Genomic DNA, 17,001 nt, shown 5'->3' with positions numbered 1-17,001 from the left:
ATAACATGATTCGTCCCAACGGGCATTGGAACATTTAATCAACGTTTAGTTAGTGTTCTTCCTAAACGTTTAGATTTAATTTAGTTTCGATCTAGAACGTAGGTCAATCGAATGTTCCATTTAAACTATATCTAAATGGTTAGTTTTAAACGTTCTTTAAATTCAATCTAAATCTTTCGTTTTGAAAGCATTCCGAATTTTATAAATTCAAATTTCTTTAATTTGTGCTTCTTTAAATAAATTAGCGCCGTAAAGTTAAACGTTGCAGCGCGTTATCTAAGTCATAAACAAATCAAACGTTAAAAATATATTTTTTTTATATATTAGTCAAAAATAAATGTACATAAATTTTAAGTATTATATTGCATTATCGTCATCATCATCGTCATCATCACAATCGTCTCCAGGTCGATCAGCGTCGTCTTTGGTGGAATCAAGCAAACCAGCCTCTGCGTCCTGAAAACTGAAAATATGTGCATAGCCTTTCCCAGTTCCACCTAATCGGAAGGGAGCCATTCTAAGGTGGGAACCAATACACGAATGTATTTCTGATACAGAAGACGTACAATCTCGTTTCAAAACACATTCTACAAATAATAAAAATAACTCAATCTAAATCATTTATTCAACAATTTTATAAAGCCATAGTTTTATAGATTTAAATTTTTGTTAAACTAGTACAGTGTACACTGAGTAGATATAAATTACACTGAATTTAAATTTAATTTTATTTAAAAAAATAAAAAATACACATATTTTACCGACAACAAGTTGACACAGAGCAGTGTCTCTAAACGGAAGCTTTCTCAGAGAACCTTTCCATCCATACTCAAATGAGACATAACAAAATTTGTAAAAAGTCTTTTCAATAGATTCTTTGAAGTATCTTTAATTGATGATCCTCCAATTCGTGAAAGAAGGCGAATCTACAAAGAAATTATTCATAAACGCTACATTTTATTAGATATAAGATTCCAATTAGAATAAAAGTCAATCCACCTTAGTAAAAGTAAAATATATTTTGTGACATCAAAAATAACATTTTATATACGTTTAAAACTTTTCTGGTTGTCTTTTCTGAAAGTAAAGATAAAAATATTTAGCTATACACTTACTAAAATTGTTCGATTAGCAAGAACTCCACATTGCTCCTCTAAATTACTGTACCCATCCAATGTTCCAATAGCTCCACCAATAACCTCTAGATGGACTTGAGCAACAGGCTCTAAACTTGGTATCGTCATCGTTTCCACTGCTATCCGTAAAACTTTAATTTCGTTGGCCATATTTGATAATTGATAGAGAACTTTTCGCTGAAACTCTGTAAAATATAAATTTATTTATATAATAAAAATAAAAAAAATAAACTTATAACTTTCCATATTTTGCAGTTATAGGTTGATAACAGATAATTTGCTTAACTGCAGGGCAACTGCAGTGTCCACCGTAAAAAAAAAGCACTCAAATTAGAAAATATGTTATTAAATAATATGTAAATAAATAAGGTTTGATATCTTACTCCCATTATCCATTTCATTTTCTTGAGGAGCAGTTAATACACTCAATATCTTGTTTGAATGAAACTTTTTATTCAATTGAAAAGGTGGTACTGAGAGTTTCACTGCAATAAAAATAACGATACAAGTACAGGCTTTTTAAATATTTATTATATATAAAAAGCATTATATTTAATATTTATAAATATTTTTTTTTATAAAACATTACATTTTTGCAGTTTATACGTCAGACCTTAATTACTATACTATACAACAACATACTATATACAAATATTAACTAATATCAAAATAAGTTGAGAGTGTTTGAGAGACATAAATGGTACTAAAACAAAATGAGAAAATGGTTTCTTTAGGTAAAAATCTTGAATAAACCTAATAATTATAATTTATAAATCAAAATCATAAATGCAATTAAAGTGAAAAATTAAATATTACTTGATAGTACATTGTCTTTCGATATGGCAGCTCTGCGCCTGTATATTGGTATCTTTGAATTTAATATCCGGGCTAACAAAAAAAGAGAGTTTGATAGGACTGATTGGTTAGCTACAATGTCAACAACTATATAGTTAAATTATGCTTGCAAAGTTATTTTCAATGTAAATTAATTAAAAAAATTGCTTTGCACGTTTATCTTAAAAGGAAAATGACACTAAATATGTTCATAAGTAATAAAAATTACTAGGTCAATCTATAAGTGAAGAAGGTCTATATCAAAGATATAAATTTAGACATCTTACTTGATTGATCAATATTATTGTCTTTTGTTATTGTAGCTATGCTTGATTTGAATAAAGGTATCTTGGAATTACTGCTTAAGAGACCAGGTGACTGTTGAAGCGGCGAAGGTTTATCTAAAATGTAAATCCTAACTTATATTGTTTGAAATATAATCGTAACAAATTACTATTAGTATTCAAAGAAATAAAGACAATTTAATAAAGACAACTTACATGCTTGATCAATTTTGAAATTTTGTGGTACCATATCCACAATCTTTTTGTTCAACGAACTGTTTAATGCTAACATTTTTCTTAGTTTAGCAGGTGGCTGTGGAAATGCAGATAGTTTGACTATTTTAAAAATAAATTACAACTACAGTAAATGTAAAAAATTATTATAAATAACTGTTTTATTAAAAAACACATACACATAATAATGCTATGGCTATTATTATCACCAGGGCTTAAGGCAGAGGTTCAAATACTTCAGCTACTGCTCCACTTCTTATAAAATTACTAGCTGTTGGTAGCACCAACATCAAAGCCCTGATTATAAATATTATTTCTTTGCTCCTACTTACATCATACTTATTATTATGTTTATTGTAACAAATTAGCTAACTTGTCAATATTCTTACTTTTTGCATTAACATTAACATCTACTTTTTTCTCGCCTGATATTATAAAAAAAATGTTTTAATATAATTGTATAAATTAGCGTTAGTAATATTAACTCCAAATGAAAAAATAAGTTTTATTTCAATTAGAATAATGCAAAATTATAAATTATTAATTACTTGGTAGTTAATATATTTTTTATATATTATTTGGCAGTTTATATATTTTGTAACATTATTATCTATATAGTTAGAAGTTTCAGGAGAAATAGGTAGAGGTAGAAACAGAATAACTTGGAAAGAGTGTGTTTCAGATGATATGAAAAAGCTACATTTAAGGAAAGAAGATGTTCAAGACAGTGTATGTTGGAGAAATGGCATTATGAGAAACGTCCAACCCGTGCAAGCACGGAAACAAGGACGCTAAAACAATAATGATGATATAAACATAAACTAATTAAAAAGAACCTTCAAAAAAAGTTGCAAAGTCAGCACGCTTGCGCTTTTTTGTTAACTGCTGATCATTCTTCAGCTGATCCTCTTCTTCAGTTTCTGTTGTTAAATTGTAACTATTACAATCCTCGTAGCAATCTGTAAAATAAATAACAAAACTTATCCAAAGCAGATATTGCCAAGTAAATTTTTTTAACAAGTAATGGATAAATTATTTAACATTTTACAAATGTAAATTATAAAATATAACAACTCAATAATATATGAAGCTGTTGTCAAAAAATAAACACCAAACCTGACGTAATTTTTATTTTTATTAGTCTAAAAAGCCGCCAATTTTCATTAGGTTTTACCCCTTCCTTCATTAACTTAAACGCATTCATTTTGGATGGTGGCCACATCACTACTTTTCCTTGCACCCATGCGGAAGGCAAGACTCCTTCTTCTTCACGATTGTCTTCTAACCAAACAGCCCGGTGATATGACATTTTGCTAAAATGTTATTACTCTTTTTATTTGTAAAAACTGTGTTAAAAGTGTTTTAAATAAGTTTAGCCATTTACTAATACATACTATACAATACTATTTTATAGATATATTTGTTTACTTATTATTAACACTTGCTCCAGCTAAACAAGACATCAAGAGAAATTATTAGCAGAAGAGAACGTTATAAAAAATTTTCTATATATTTATTACTCTTTAAAATCTAAAAGAATAATATCTTTTTAATTATTATAATTAATGTTAAGATTTACAATAAAAGTAAATGAAATCAAAGCAAAATAATATTTTTTTAAATATTAAAAAGTTAAAATAAAAACAAAGGAAAATATACTCATAATCTAATATAACTTAAATAGATTAACAAATTGACTTGCACCAAATAAAATTAAAAAAAAAAAAGACTTCCTCTAAATATGAAGATAAAAAATATATAGCTGATATGAATATGAATATGATATAAATAGTAAGATAAAAAATATATAGCTAAAGAAATTCAGTCCTATTGCTAATATACAATTAAACATCTTCATTAAATTAAAAAACATATTAAGCATATTAAACATATGTACATAAAACATAATAACAACTAATTAGAGTGATAAAGCCATAATAAAATAAGAGTGATAACCATAATAAAATAATTAGTAAAATAATTTAACACTCATTTGAATGAAGAAGAGGCATCAACACAAAACCGCCATTACAGGGAAGCTTTAGAACCTTTCTCTCAATTTCTGTAAACTTCACATTTTTTGATTTTGAATGCTTATAATGATTGTTCACAAAATAAATGTCTAGGAGGTCAGAGGAGCATGGCTCAATGAAGAATGGATGCAAATTAGCAAAACTGAATATATAACACATACATGAATCTTTTTGAACTTCATATATTTCTACAAACTGTCTATTTTTTAGTTGAGCAAACGAATCTCTATACGCTGTTGATAATTTAAAAACTGGGTTTGTTGCATTTGCAATGTCAGAGTATTTATGGACGTTTTCATATTCTTGAATTCTTTTTGCTACTTGTACAGCAGGATTTGAAGAACCTCTCACATATCTCTTTAACGTTTGCAAATAATTTTCAAAGGGAAAAGCACTGATATTATCAAGCGGTGAATTAAAAAATTCTACATCATCTCCTATATGCAGCAAATGATGAATATTATACACAACAAAATAATTACCATATAATTGTTGAGAATTTTCAACAAAATGTCTAAGCAAATCTTTTGCATAGTTCAACATGTTATTTCTTCTGTCGTTTGATGGTGTGAGCAAAATTGATGCAGCGACAGAAAGTGTTAAAAAATGTTTGTAACGCTCAGGATCCAAAATTCCTTTCAAGACAACAGGCCCTGTGTATAATAAGAATTGCCGGAATTCAGTGGCCTTCCATCTATCTAGGTCCAATAAAGATCTAGGGCGTCTAGCAAACTCACTTGGTATGCATTTTCGTAGATCCAAAAGGTTTTCCGAAATTTGCAATATGTTATTGTTGCTTAACTTAACTTTTCTATCACCTTTTTTCAAAGCTTGAAGTATACGACGCATGACACCTAAGCAGATCAAATGCATATAGTCAAGTGGGAATATGCTGATACATTGGTCTGTTATTTCATTTCAAGGTGAAGCTCCATGTTGATGACTTCCTAGGAATTCAAGATTTTTAAAACTGTCATCTGTGCGCCTTCCAGCATTGAAGCAATCAGGAGAAACAAACGTGGTTCGCCTGTTAGTTGACGTACCAACAGCAAGACAACGTTCACATGCATGCAAGCCATTGTGACCAACAATATTTTTCAGAAAAGATCTTGCAGGAGCATCACAAATAACTGAGTGCAAAATAACTGTGTAATTTTTACCATTATGAGTGACACCATTACACTTTAAAAACTTATACTCATCTATAAAATCCTTTAAAAACTCATTAACAGAATTTGGCTTACTATCTCCTTGATATAAAGCAACAATCATGGGTGAATTATGATTAACAGCAGAGAGAATCGGCCAAAATTGCCTTGTAGACGATCTAAACAATGGTATACCGTCAACATTTATTTGCAGATTGAGTACATCGCTGCAAATGTCGTGATTTATTGCATTCTGTAAACATTTGGTAAGGCTAAAATAAATGTATTGGCCACCACACTTTTCCTGAACTTGTATAGCTAGAGGTGTTTGCAAAAGAGTTCGACTATCTTTAGGCAGCTCGCACCCATATCTTCTCAACAAGGCTAGTAATCCATTACATGATAAACGTGTGAGTTTTGCATTTACAACCCATTGAGCTAGATTGTATTGAAAAGATCCATTGTCAACAAGCTCCATATCACAATAATGTTCATCGTCTGAGCTGCTATTGGGCGGTATTATGTCAATATCAATATCATCAATATCACAATAATTTTCATCATCAGAACTACTATGAGGTTGTACTATGTCATTGTCAAGTTCATAGGAATCATTATTAAGTATATAGTTAGTGCTATTATCTGAAATAGAAGATAAACCACACACATTTTCTGCATCTGTTAAAGAATTTGATAACCCAGGAGGTTCACATTCACAGCAACTATTTGCATCTTTAACAACCTTTCTATATTTTCGCATATACTCTGCTTTTGCACTCATAACTCATACGAATGAATCTAAAGAATCAATAAAACAAAATATCAGATGATGTAAAATAATAGGTAATAAAATAGAATTAAAAAGAAAGCAAAATTATTAACCAAATCAATTGCCATTCATAGTTATAAATTACCTAATTATCAATTTGTATCCTCCTTTTATAATATATATTATTATTATGAAACATTGATGAAATAATTGATAATATTATCAAAAGGATTATATCCCTAAAACATCCGTTAACTCAATTTAGTTACTACCAAATAAAAAGTTATTTTATTTTTTTTAAACCACAAACTACATAATTTAAGATTCATATAAATTTATAGTTTTAATACATAATAAAAGATTCAAAATGTCCGACTCCTTCTGTGCGAACTTAATTAAGTTATATAACTTAATTAGTTCCGTACGGAAACTGTGCGATTTAGCTTTTAAACGCTAACTAAACATTCAGTACTCGTTTAGAATAGATTCCTAAACGTTTAGAACGGCGTAAATGTCATATAAACGTAATCTAAACCAATTTTAAATCAGCAAATGCCCGTTGGGGTAAGACTGATTAATCATTGCAGTGAGCAGCAACACTAACTGTACCAGAATTTCCATTTCCGTCGGTAATTTTTAAGTCACTGCTGGTAAAGGAATCACTTAAAAAATTCTTATAAAACTTTCGCTCTACCATCTTGATGCTTGATGTTTGGTCTACAGTTGTGACCAGTTTCTTTAATCCGTTGTTTGATTGTCGAGTATTTAATTGTACATTTACAAGAGCCAGAGAGGTCGATTTCTGCGAAAATTTTTGATCTTCCCATCAGCAAGCGCTAAAATTTTATTTATTTTTAGTAATATATTAGTTCTAATATTATATTAAATATACATTTTTCGATGTTTAATCTTACATATTTTTTCAGATAAGCAATAATGTTTTTAGTTTGTATTTTCGATAAAGTACAGAAAAAGAATAAAATGAAAATATTGCGAAAAGAATAAACGGCTACAAACCCAAACAGCTACTGTGCCAAAGCCTATGTTTACATTTTATGATGTACAAACTTTTCTTCTTTACTTGTTTACAAATTAGGAATAAACTTTTTGCACTTTTACTTTTTTTATGACAATCCTGAAATCCCGGGAAATTTCGGAGACTAATCCTGAGATTTCGGGATAAACAATTTGTACAGAATCCCGGGATTGCCATCCCTGCTCTTGTTTCAGGTCTCACTTATATTAATTTAAAATTAAACAAAGGAGGGAGTATAACTTCTATTCCCTTTTGTTTTCTGCGCGAAATTGTTCTACACAATTTGTGACACCCGAGAATCACTGATAATAATCTTTGTCTCGTACCGTTGACATATTTGATCTACTTACAAGCACACAATTTTCGGTTTTCATTGTGAGCCTTTGCTTGATTTGACATTGTGGCAATTCACTTAATCCAAGTTTACTAAATCAAACTATCCATATCGCAAAATTTAATCTGAATATATATATTGAATAAAAGTTCATTAACATACCTACAAATATTATTAACTACAAACTATTAAAATCAAGGAAATAGTAACTTAAATTACAAGGAAATAATTCGTGCATAATTCTTTAAAGGAAATAATTATTTGAATTAATGACACTAGTCATAATATTTGACAATTTAGAAGGGATTTTATTTGGTGACACATTCCAACAGACTTTTTAATGCTCTTCAATGGGCTATTCTCCCTTTCATAAAATTTTTCTTTAAGTGGGCTTTTTATTTGTCTATTGTTTTAGTTATCTTATCTAATGTTTTATATATATATATTTTTTATGTAGGTATCTTTATGAAAGTTTTTCCCCCCATTTTTAAACATTTTCGTGCATTTTTTTAGTAGTTTGTGCTTTAGAAAATGCTGATATTTCAAACTGGTTGTGGAAATAAAGCATAAAATATCCAAAGCACCTTTTTATTGAGGTGAATATGATAACCATAGTCAGGCACGGATGCAGCGCTTTTTGATGTTTAAGATACCTAACTTTCAGACATGGAGCAAACTCTAAAAATTTGTATATTTATGATTGTATCAAATAGGATGAGAGCAACAAGTCGATAAAATATTTTTTTTACTATTCTAAACCAAGTTTATATTTATCGGTAAACTTTAAAATTCACACAATAATCTTTTAGCTTTCAACAATTATGGCTTTATTAAATTTGCTACCCCTCAAATTGAGGGGGTTTAAACTTTTTATGGTCATAGCTTTTAAACGCTTAAATATTATTGTATGAATTTTAAAATTTATCGGCAAATATAGATTTAGTTAAGATAAAATAGTATAAAAATTATTTAATCAACTTGTTGCTCTCACGTTTGAGACAGGTTTAGCTAAAATTTTAGGGTTTTTTGTTCCCAGGCTCCAATCATTGCAATTTTTTGCAAAGCATTCTTTTTGATATAAGTATAAACATGCAAATTTTTGGAATTTGCTTCATATCTGGAAGTTAGGTATCTTAAACATCAAAAAATGCTGTATCCGCGCCTGATAGCGTCTACTAGGTATTTAGAAATGTTACCTTTAAAACCGTTAGGCTGATGAGGCTAGTAAAGATCAGGTTGCAAATAATACTTAAGGTCAATAGAAAATTTTGTACTACACTTTACTTAGAGTCTAATTTCATAATTTTGACCTAGTATCTTCTCTTTAAGTTTTTCAGGTTCTGGTTCGAGAGATGGTGCTGCTGATGATGAAAAAGCAACATCTTCGGTTTTCGGTGTTTTGCAGGCAGTTTTTTATTAAATGAAAGTCAGAGGTATGAGTACCGTCAAAGTATTTTTAATAACAATTTTTTTTAAGATGTAAAATAATACCATAGATGTAATATAATATCATTTAGTTTTTTGAAAATTATTGCTTATTTATTTTTAAAGATAAGCTTATTAGCACCTAATGCGTTATTCTTATGGTAAATAAAACCACATGAAGAATAAATGTTTCTTACCAAAATGAATAAATAAAAAATCACCAAAATATAATTTTTTTTTTAAACTTTAAAAACTAACTAAATAAACGGCAATGACTTTGAAGACAAAGTTATGTAACATACTTCATAATAATTATAGTTGCAATCTTACCTAGTTTGTAGTATTTTCAATTCTTTACAAAGAAAATTACAGAAAAAATTGAAAAAAAAACAAGAAACCCGTTGAGACCGTTTGTAAAAAGTTTACAGTTGTTCGCTTTCTTGCTAAAGAAATTTCAATTTACACTATCTATACCGTTATTTGACGCGCTCAAAATAATTCTGGGCACCAGAGAGTCCCTGAATGTGGTACTGCTAAAATAATAACAAAAAGGAACATCGAAAGACTTAAAACAATGCTTGATCACAAAGACGGCATATCATAAACGCAAGCAGTTTTTAAATTTAAGTGTGCCCAAGTATATATCAGCAAAACATTAGACAGCTCAAACGATGTGCGGTCGACTGTATCGAATTTCTGCCAATAAATTGTTAATCCTTGACGACGAGTCGTACTTCATATTTAACCACTAAAAATTAATAGAAATGATATTTATTATTCAAGTCATGTTTCTCAAACACCAACAAATGTCAAATTCAACCCCAATGCAAAATATGAAAAGAAATTACTCGTTTGGATTTGCTCTTCGGATAAAAGAGTATCTTTGCCAATATTCAGAGAAAGTGGCTTTGTAATCAACCAAGAAGTCTACTAAAATGATTGTATTAAAAACAAACTAATTCCATTTATCAAAAAGCATTATCCATTTATCAAAAAGCATTATATTGATGGCAAATACATATTTTGGCCTAATCTGACATCGTCTCATTACGCAAATTCTGTACAAAGCTACATGAATGAGAAAAATATTGTTTTTGTCAAAAAAGAAGATAACCCTGCAATTGTGCCTGAATGTCGTTCAATTGAAGATTTTTTGGAGTATTCTCAAAGGAAAACTGTATGAGATAAATCGGAAAGCTGATAATCTTGAGAAATCGCGCAATAGAATAAAGTATTGTCTTTCTAAAATGGAAAAATCTCTTGTACAGCGCCTTTCTGAGTCAACTCGGCGCCGACTATGTAAGATGTAATGGTTTGATAAAAAAAATTAATATGCAAATAAATTGCCCACCTAAAAACTATTTTTTTCTTTTTTAAATTAAGTTTTTATCTCATGAACCAAGGGAGTTATGCCTCTTCTAAGTTATTACCGTTTTTTAGTTATAACCCGTTAATATATTCAACTATGATGAGACAAATGTGAGCAATAACCCTGGCTCTAAAAGAGTAATTTGTTAACTTTGCCCTAAACACGTAGAAAGAAAGATGCATTATTCGAAAGGAACTGTTAGTACTATGTACTGTAGGAGTGTGCCTCGTCAGTTTCTTTCTCTCATGGTTGTTTACAACAATGCAAACTGCTACAAAGAGTAAACAAGTGGCGACCCTCCTGGAAATAAGTTCTACAATTAAAAATCTGGTTGGTTCGACTCTGGAAAATTATAGCATTGGGTAACTGATATATTTACACCTGAAACAGCAGCTATTACATGAATGAAGGTTGTTATTGGAAATAATTTAGCTTCACGTTTTTCATCTGGTATCATGAAAGCATGCTTGGAAAATAACATCTGTTTTAATTTCCCTAAATTCTTAATATAAAGTTCCTAAAAAAACTAAAGGATCCAAAAATCTGATTAAATATCCAGTTCCGGAAGCCTTTTTTGTTGCTCTACCTTTCTCATACATATTAAAAGTTCTTGAACCACCGAAGACAAATAATAGATACCAGCTACAGTTTGCTGTATTATACACATGCTTAATGTAATGGTACATCCTATTAATCGTGTGTATCAGATATGCTATGAGCAGATATCAGAAGCATTAAGTAAATAATTGCTCTTAGAGCATTTTATTTAAGAACATTAACATCTATTTCTTCAAACATATGTTTTTATAACTAGTTGGGCAAATATAAAAATAATGCGATAACAAATATAAAAAATTTCAAAAATATTAGCGTTTATCTTGTGCTCAAGCGGTAAAATAACCCGAAAAATGTCCAAATTGTTCCTAAATTATTGGGCTTTGAGCGTCAGGTAAACCTCAATATTTTTGGAATTTTTTTTTATAATGTGATCATAATGGTCCAATTTTTTTATTTAGATTGTTGCGTATCCTGGTTTTTTCATAAGTGTTCTTTAAGATAAAAATAAGATTTCGCATAATTTATGTAAAAAAAAAAAATCTTTTTTTTGCATATTTGCGCAAAATTCTTTTTTGCGCATTTGCGCTGATATATTATTTTGTGAAATTATTTTTTAATATAAACAATAATTATGAAAAAACTACGATACACAACAATCTAAAAAAAACTTAAAACCATTATGATCCCGATAGAAAATTATTTTTTACAAAATATTGAGATTTACCTTGCGCTCAAAGCCAAATAATTTAGGAACAAATTGGGGCATTTTTCGGGGTATTTTTTTTTTTTAAATTTTTTTTTAGGTGCCCCAAGAAGTCCTAACGGTCTTGTCACAGAGCACCGCGGAAGTGCATTTAACCAGGAAGTTCACGCCTCCTTCCTTACCGTGACGCGAAATATGTCCAAAGCTCGTTTCGAACCTGGATCTCCTGCTTATAAAGCAAGCGCTCTAACCACTGCGCCACGGCCGCACAAAGCGGCCGCTTGAGCCCGAGGTAAGTGTCAATATTTTGCCGCTTGAGCCCGAGGTAAGTGTCAATATAAGCGGCCGCTTGAGCCCGAGGTAAGTTTTGCCGCTTGAGCCCGAGGTAAGTGTCAATATTTCAGGAATTTTTTTTTTAAATCTTATTTTTTTTATACTTGCCCCAAATTTGGCTTCTTGTGTATTTGCGTTTTGAAAATTTTATTTTTTTGAACGCCCCTAACACTACATAGTACTTCTTAATTACTAGTCAAATTTTGATACCTGTTCTTAAGTTATTTTTGATTTGTGAATGTCTCTCAAAGATATATTTAACTTTACAGAATCTGATTTTTTAGTTTTTCTTTTGACTTTTCTTTATTTTTAAATGTAAATAAACAACTAATGGAGATTACTCCTAGTGTTACTATTATTTTATAATTGCTAATTATGTTAAATATTTACTTTATGTAATGCTATTGATATATTGAATAGCTATTTTTAACGTAACTTGATATGTTACCATTTGAAATATTTTTATTTTTTTGTCCATTCTGAGGATATATTTGATAACCCAATTTTTTTTTTAATTGATAATTTTACCAGTGAAAAGTTATAAATTTGTTTTAATATTGTGTTCTAATTTAGTAGGATTCCAAAAAAACTATTAATGACACTTGTGAGGAAGGTTAAATTAATAAGAATTAATAAAAATATAGTAGAGCAGAAAACTTTTTCTTTTTATAATGGAATCATATTAAATAGAGGTATAATGTTATATCAGTAAAAAAAAAATATAACAAAAAATTGAGACTTATTTAGCAAAAATGCTCAAAAACCTATCAGTTACCCTGTTTTCGGTATGTAATTTCACACGTTACACTTTGATAAATAATTGTTTTAAAAATCCATTTGTGTTTTCATCAAGGTATTCAAGTTTAATATTCTTTACAAAACAACCAAATGCTGTTACACATTAAATTTTTAAACACTAGGAAATAAAAAGAGAAATAAAGTCGTCATGTTTAATCAAAAGTTGATTAGATTTATAAAAGGGAAAATTTAATTTTGATGAACTGGCAATAGATCATGGTTTAACTTATCATTGATTATATCTTCTTTTTCATTATTATTTGTTTTTTAGGTGCTATGAGAACTCCAAACAGTCTTGTCATAGCACTGTGGAATAGCATTTAATCAGGAAGTTCACACCTCCTTCCTTATCAATGATACATGTATTGCTGGCTTCGAACTATGAACCTTCAGTTCTGAAGTCAGAACTCTAACCACTACACCGCGGCTGCGTTAAATTTTATATCTTCTGCAGGCTGTTCCAATGGATTGGCAACTGTTTTCTAGTTATTCTGTTATTTAGAAAAACACTATTAATTTTTCTCTTTTTTAAACTTTTTTGTTTACTTTTCAAGCTTTTCAAGGGAGAAAAATCCTCTTGTCTTTCTTCTTTCGGCTTGAAATCATTGAAACATATTACTTTGCTAGAAAATATTAAAGTATATTACTTTGCTTGAAAACATTAAAATATATTACTTTGCTTGAAAACATTTAAACATTACTTTTCTTGAAAACAATAAAACATAATACTTTGCTTGAAAACAATAGAATATATTACTTTGCTTAAAAACAATGAAGTATATTACTTTGCTTGAAAACAATAAAACATATCACTTTTCTTGAAAACAATAAAATATATTACTTTGCTTGAAAACAATAAAATATATTACTTTGTTTGAAAACAATAATGCAAAAGTAGTTTAGTTAATTATAAAGACCCAAGAACACAAGTAGTTATAGAAAATCTTTTTGCTCTTTAATAATATATTTGAAGCAAAGTTAATTGCTATACATATCACTAAGTTAATTTATTTTATGTCTAATCAACATAAGCATTTCTTTTTTACTTTTTTAATATTAAAACTTCATCACGTTGTATAAGGTCGAAAAGCAAATTAATTTTTATACAAAATCAGCTAACAAACTGAAAGTTTTTTTTTTCACTTTGCTTTCTCGTATGTTTACATATCATCTGCAAAACGCACTAAGTCACGAAAATAGAAATTTTGATTTAATTCCATTTCCACATTCTATATACGAAAATCATCTATTTAAATATTAGACTATTTGAAAAATTTTTTGCCCTAAAAATTGACAAGAAAAGTAACAACTTTTGTTGATGAGCAGTTAAAAGTAGTTTAGTTATTGCCGTTTTAATAAAATCAATTTACTCGGGCTTAGCGCGCTTGCAAATGGCATCTATATGTTTGCAAAGGATGAAAACAACTTCTTGGCATTTAAATGTTTATTGTAATAAATGCAAATATCCTTTTTTTTTGGCGGTCGAGATAAGTGACTTATTTCGTTTCTTTATTATTTTACCAAATCAAACTAGACAACTTGCCTAAGCATTATTCAAAACTATAAACATTTTTAAAAATATATAAGCTTTAAAATATTTGAATAAGACTTCAAAAATATTTAAAAAACTTTTGGAATAACTTTTTTAAAGAGCAGAACTTCGCGCAAAATAAATCTTCCGCAAAATAATACAAAGACTTATAATTATGCTGTTATAAATAGTTTGTTTTTTTATGTACTAATTTATAACTTGCATAATTATGCATTAGTTTTAGGAAACGATGCGTGAAAGAAACTTTATAGAACTGATGTGACTTCAGTTATTTTAAGAAAAACGCCTTGTGAATTTTGTTCCACGTTTCGTTAAAATCGGAAATGATATTTATATTCAGTGTTATTTGAAGTAAATTTTTCAAGTAAGTTAAAATGTTTGGTAAAAAGATAATAATATTATTGTTATTTCAATTTTAGTTGGTTTATTATTTTTTTAAGATGCCATTTTACAAAATGGGGACAACAAGAAAATGGCGCACTTTTGAACATGGCGCATTAAACATAAACATTGATTTAGTTTTTACCAGATATTTCATTTTGTTTTTTACATAATTTTCAATAAGTACTTGATTTTGGAATAGAATGATTTTGGCTTAGTCTACAGTTTTAGCATTGTTTATGACACTTGAAAAAATGGATACAACAAAATTTGAACTAAAATAAATCTAGCTTGAATTTTTTCTCTTATTATTTCAGGTCTGTAGTATAGCTATAGATGTTTTAATATAAGTATTTGTAGTAACGTTTTAATAGTATTAAAATTATTTAACATTTCAAGTTCAATATCAATTTGGTTGAATCTTATTTTTTTTATTTTAATTTTTTTGTTTTAACTTTATTTTTATTTTTGGTTTTAACATTTTCTCAAAGTTTAAAAATAAAATTAAACTATGGCCATTTGATATAGCTAAAAAAAAGTTGTTAAATTTTTTTTTTTTCACAAGTTAATAAACAGTTGTAAGTATCTATTAAAAATATGTTGTCTTGTCACCCTCATTTAATTACTAATAATATTGAATATGAGAAAATTATTTGTGTGTGTTTATTGTAGATGTTGTTGATATACTTTAACCTATAGCACAGCAATTATTGTTGTTTACAAGTATCATTAGTATTAGATTATTATTATCATTTAAAAGTAAACTAAAATTAATAAAAACGTGTTTTTGTAATGTTGCAGAATAGCAGCATAAAATAAAATTATCTTTTAGCTTTTATATTTTCTCATCTGTAGAGAATTAAAATGTTCACTAGTAGTTACTTCAATAGTAAAGAAGATTATCTTTAAGTTAGTTAATGAAATTTTCTTGTTTGATTTTTTTAATAGGTTTTTATTAGGTTTTTATTGTGATTTTTTATTTTATTGTTAATATTATCATAACTTTATATAATTAAATTATTAATTTTTATAAATACTTTATAGTTATAAGTAAATACAATATTAGTATAAATAAATATAATATAGATATTCTTTAGGTATATATTTTATTTATAGGTATTTACTTTATTTAAATATTTATATTTATTATAATTATAGAATATAAGTTATTAAAATTACATCTTATATACCAAACTGTTGTTCCAATTTGTGTTAAATGCGCATCCATAGGTGAATTTAATTTAAATTCAAATATGTAAATATTAAATAAAAATTTAAAAATTATTGAATGTGTTTAAAAAATCTTTAAAGTGTTTATTTACTTTTGCTATGAGAAAAGAAAAGCAATTTTATTAAAACTTCATAGCAGATTTTTAAAAGCAAAATAATAAAAAAAGTTAATACCACTATTTTGCATCATTGCCAAATGTTTTAATCATCGATAATTTCTTATCTTACATGTTAATAACAAACTACACAGTACTGTAGTAGGATTTATGTCTTTTGAGGTATAAAACAACAGAACTTTTAAATGATAATACATATAATAGTAATAAAAAAAACTACAAAATAGATTGTTAGTTAAGATGATAGAATAAGACTGTTGTTGGTTTTTTAGCATTTTAATTTTGTCAATGAGTGGATGTTTTTTTTTTGTACCTGATGTTTTTGTAAAAAAAGCCATGAGCTTGCCTTGTTGTAATAATGCTTCTTCTAGTGCTGTGTCAGAGGCATCGATTCTGGTCCCAAAAAGACTCTGGCTTTAAATTTCTATTTTATTTTGGTCTCTGATTTCCAGGAGCTTTAAGAGTGTTGAGTGACTTATGATCTGCAAAAGAAAAAAATTCTTGAGATTTTATGACTAAACACCTATTATATTTTAGCCTGGAGCCTATTACTTTTTAATCTACTATTTTTTAGCCTTGGGTATGAGTTTTTTGAAAGTTAATTTTTTCTTTGTGTATATGTAGCAACTAAGATTATTATTGTGTTCTTTTCTACCGATAATTATATTGTCGTAATAAAGGTTTTAATAAAAGTTTATTGCTATTTTAGATATAAAGTCACCAATTTG

The 17,001-nt window shown here is 28.2% G+C and overlaps 3 protein-coding genes across 6 annotated transcripts in view; 1 reads left to right on the top strand and 2 right to left on the bottom strand.

The window, feature by feature from the left end:
* Positions 1 to 299: 299 nt before the first annotated feature.
* LOC136081694 (uncharacterized) lies at positions 300 to 3,939 on the bottom strand. Its single transcript, XM_065799425.1, has 9 exons — positions 3,605 to 3,939; positions 3,325 to 3,447; positions 2,471 to 2,590; positions 2,258 to 2,371; positions 1,953 to 2,024; positions 1,520 to 1,621; positions 1,116 to 1,321; positions 762 to 926; positions 300 to 587 (listed from the first exon to the last, which is right to left on the bottom strand). The coding sequence occupies exons 1-8, from the start codon at positions 3,795 to 3,797 to the stop codon at positions 807 to 809; spliced, it is 1,050 nt and encodes a 349-aa protein (XP_065655497.1). The 5' UTR covers positions 3,798 to 3,939; the 3' UTR covers positions 300 to 587; positions 762 to 806.
* Positions 3,940 to 5,434: 1,495 nt separating this feature from the next.
* LOC136081693 (uncharacterized) lies at positions 5,435 to 6,844 on the bottom strand. The gene is made up of 2 exons (XM_065799424.1): positions 6,584 to 6,844; positions 5,435 to 6,467 (listed from the first exon to the last, which is right to left on the bottom strand). Exon 2 carries the CDS (start codon positions 6,448 to 6,450, stop codon positions 5,440 to 5,442), a length of 1,011 nt encoding a protein of 336 aa, XP_065655496.1. The 5' UTR covers positions 6,451 to 6,467; positions 6,584 to 6,844; the 3' UTR covers positions 5,435 to 5,439.
* A 7,850-nt stretch (positions 6,845 to 14,694) lies between these two features.
* The window catches only part of LOC100201104 (uncharacterized), a 29,017-nt gene continuing 26,710 nt past the window's right edge, over positions 14,695 to 17,001 (top strand). Inside the window, exons 1-2 of one of the 4 annotated variants that reach the window (XM_065799423.1) lie at positions 14,771 to 14,910; positions 14,987 to 15,244. The gene's annotated coding sequence lies outside the window, so the exon portion shown is untranslated. Of the gene's footprint in view, positions 14,911 to 14,986; positions 15,245 to 17,001 lie in introns of those variants that run through there. The other 3 variants (XM_065799420.1, XM_065799421.1, XM_065799422.1) reach the window with 3 other exon arrangements.

This window comes from Hydra vulgaris, chromosome 06 (genome assembly GCF_038396675.1).
Source record: "Hydra vulgaris chromosome 06, alternate assembly HydraT2T_AEP".
NCBI classification, from domain to species: domain Eukaryota; kingdom Metazoa; phylum Cnidaria; class Hydrozoa; order Anthoathecata; family Hydridae; genus Hydra; species Hydra vulgaris.
The sequence above is the reverse complement of the archived record's forward strand: the minus strand, read 5'-3'. Positions and strand labels throughout refer to the sequence as shown.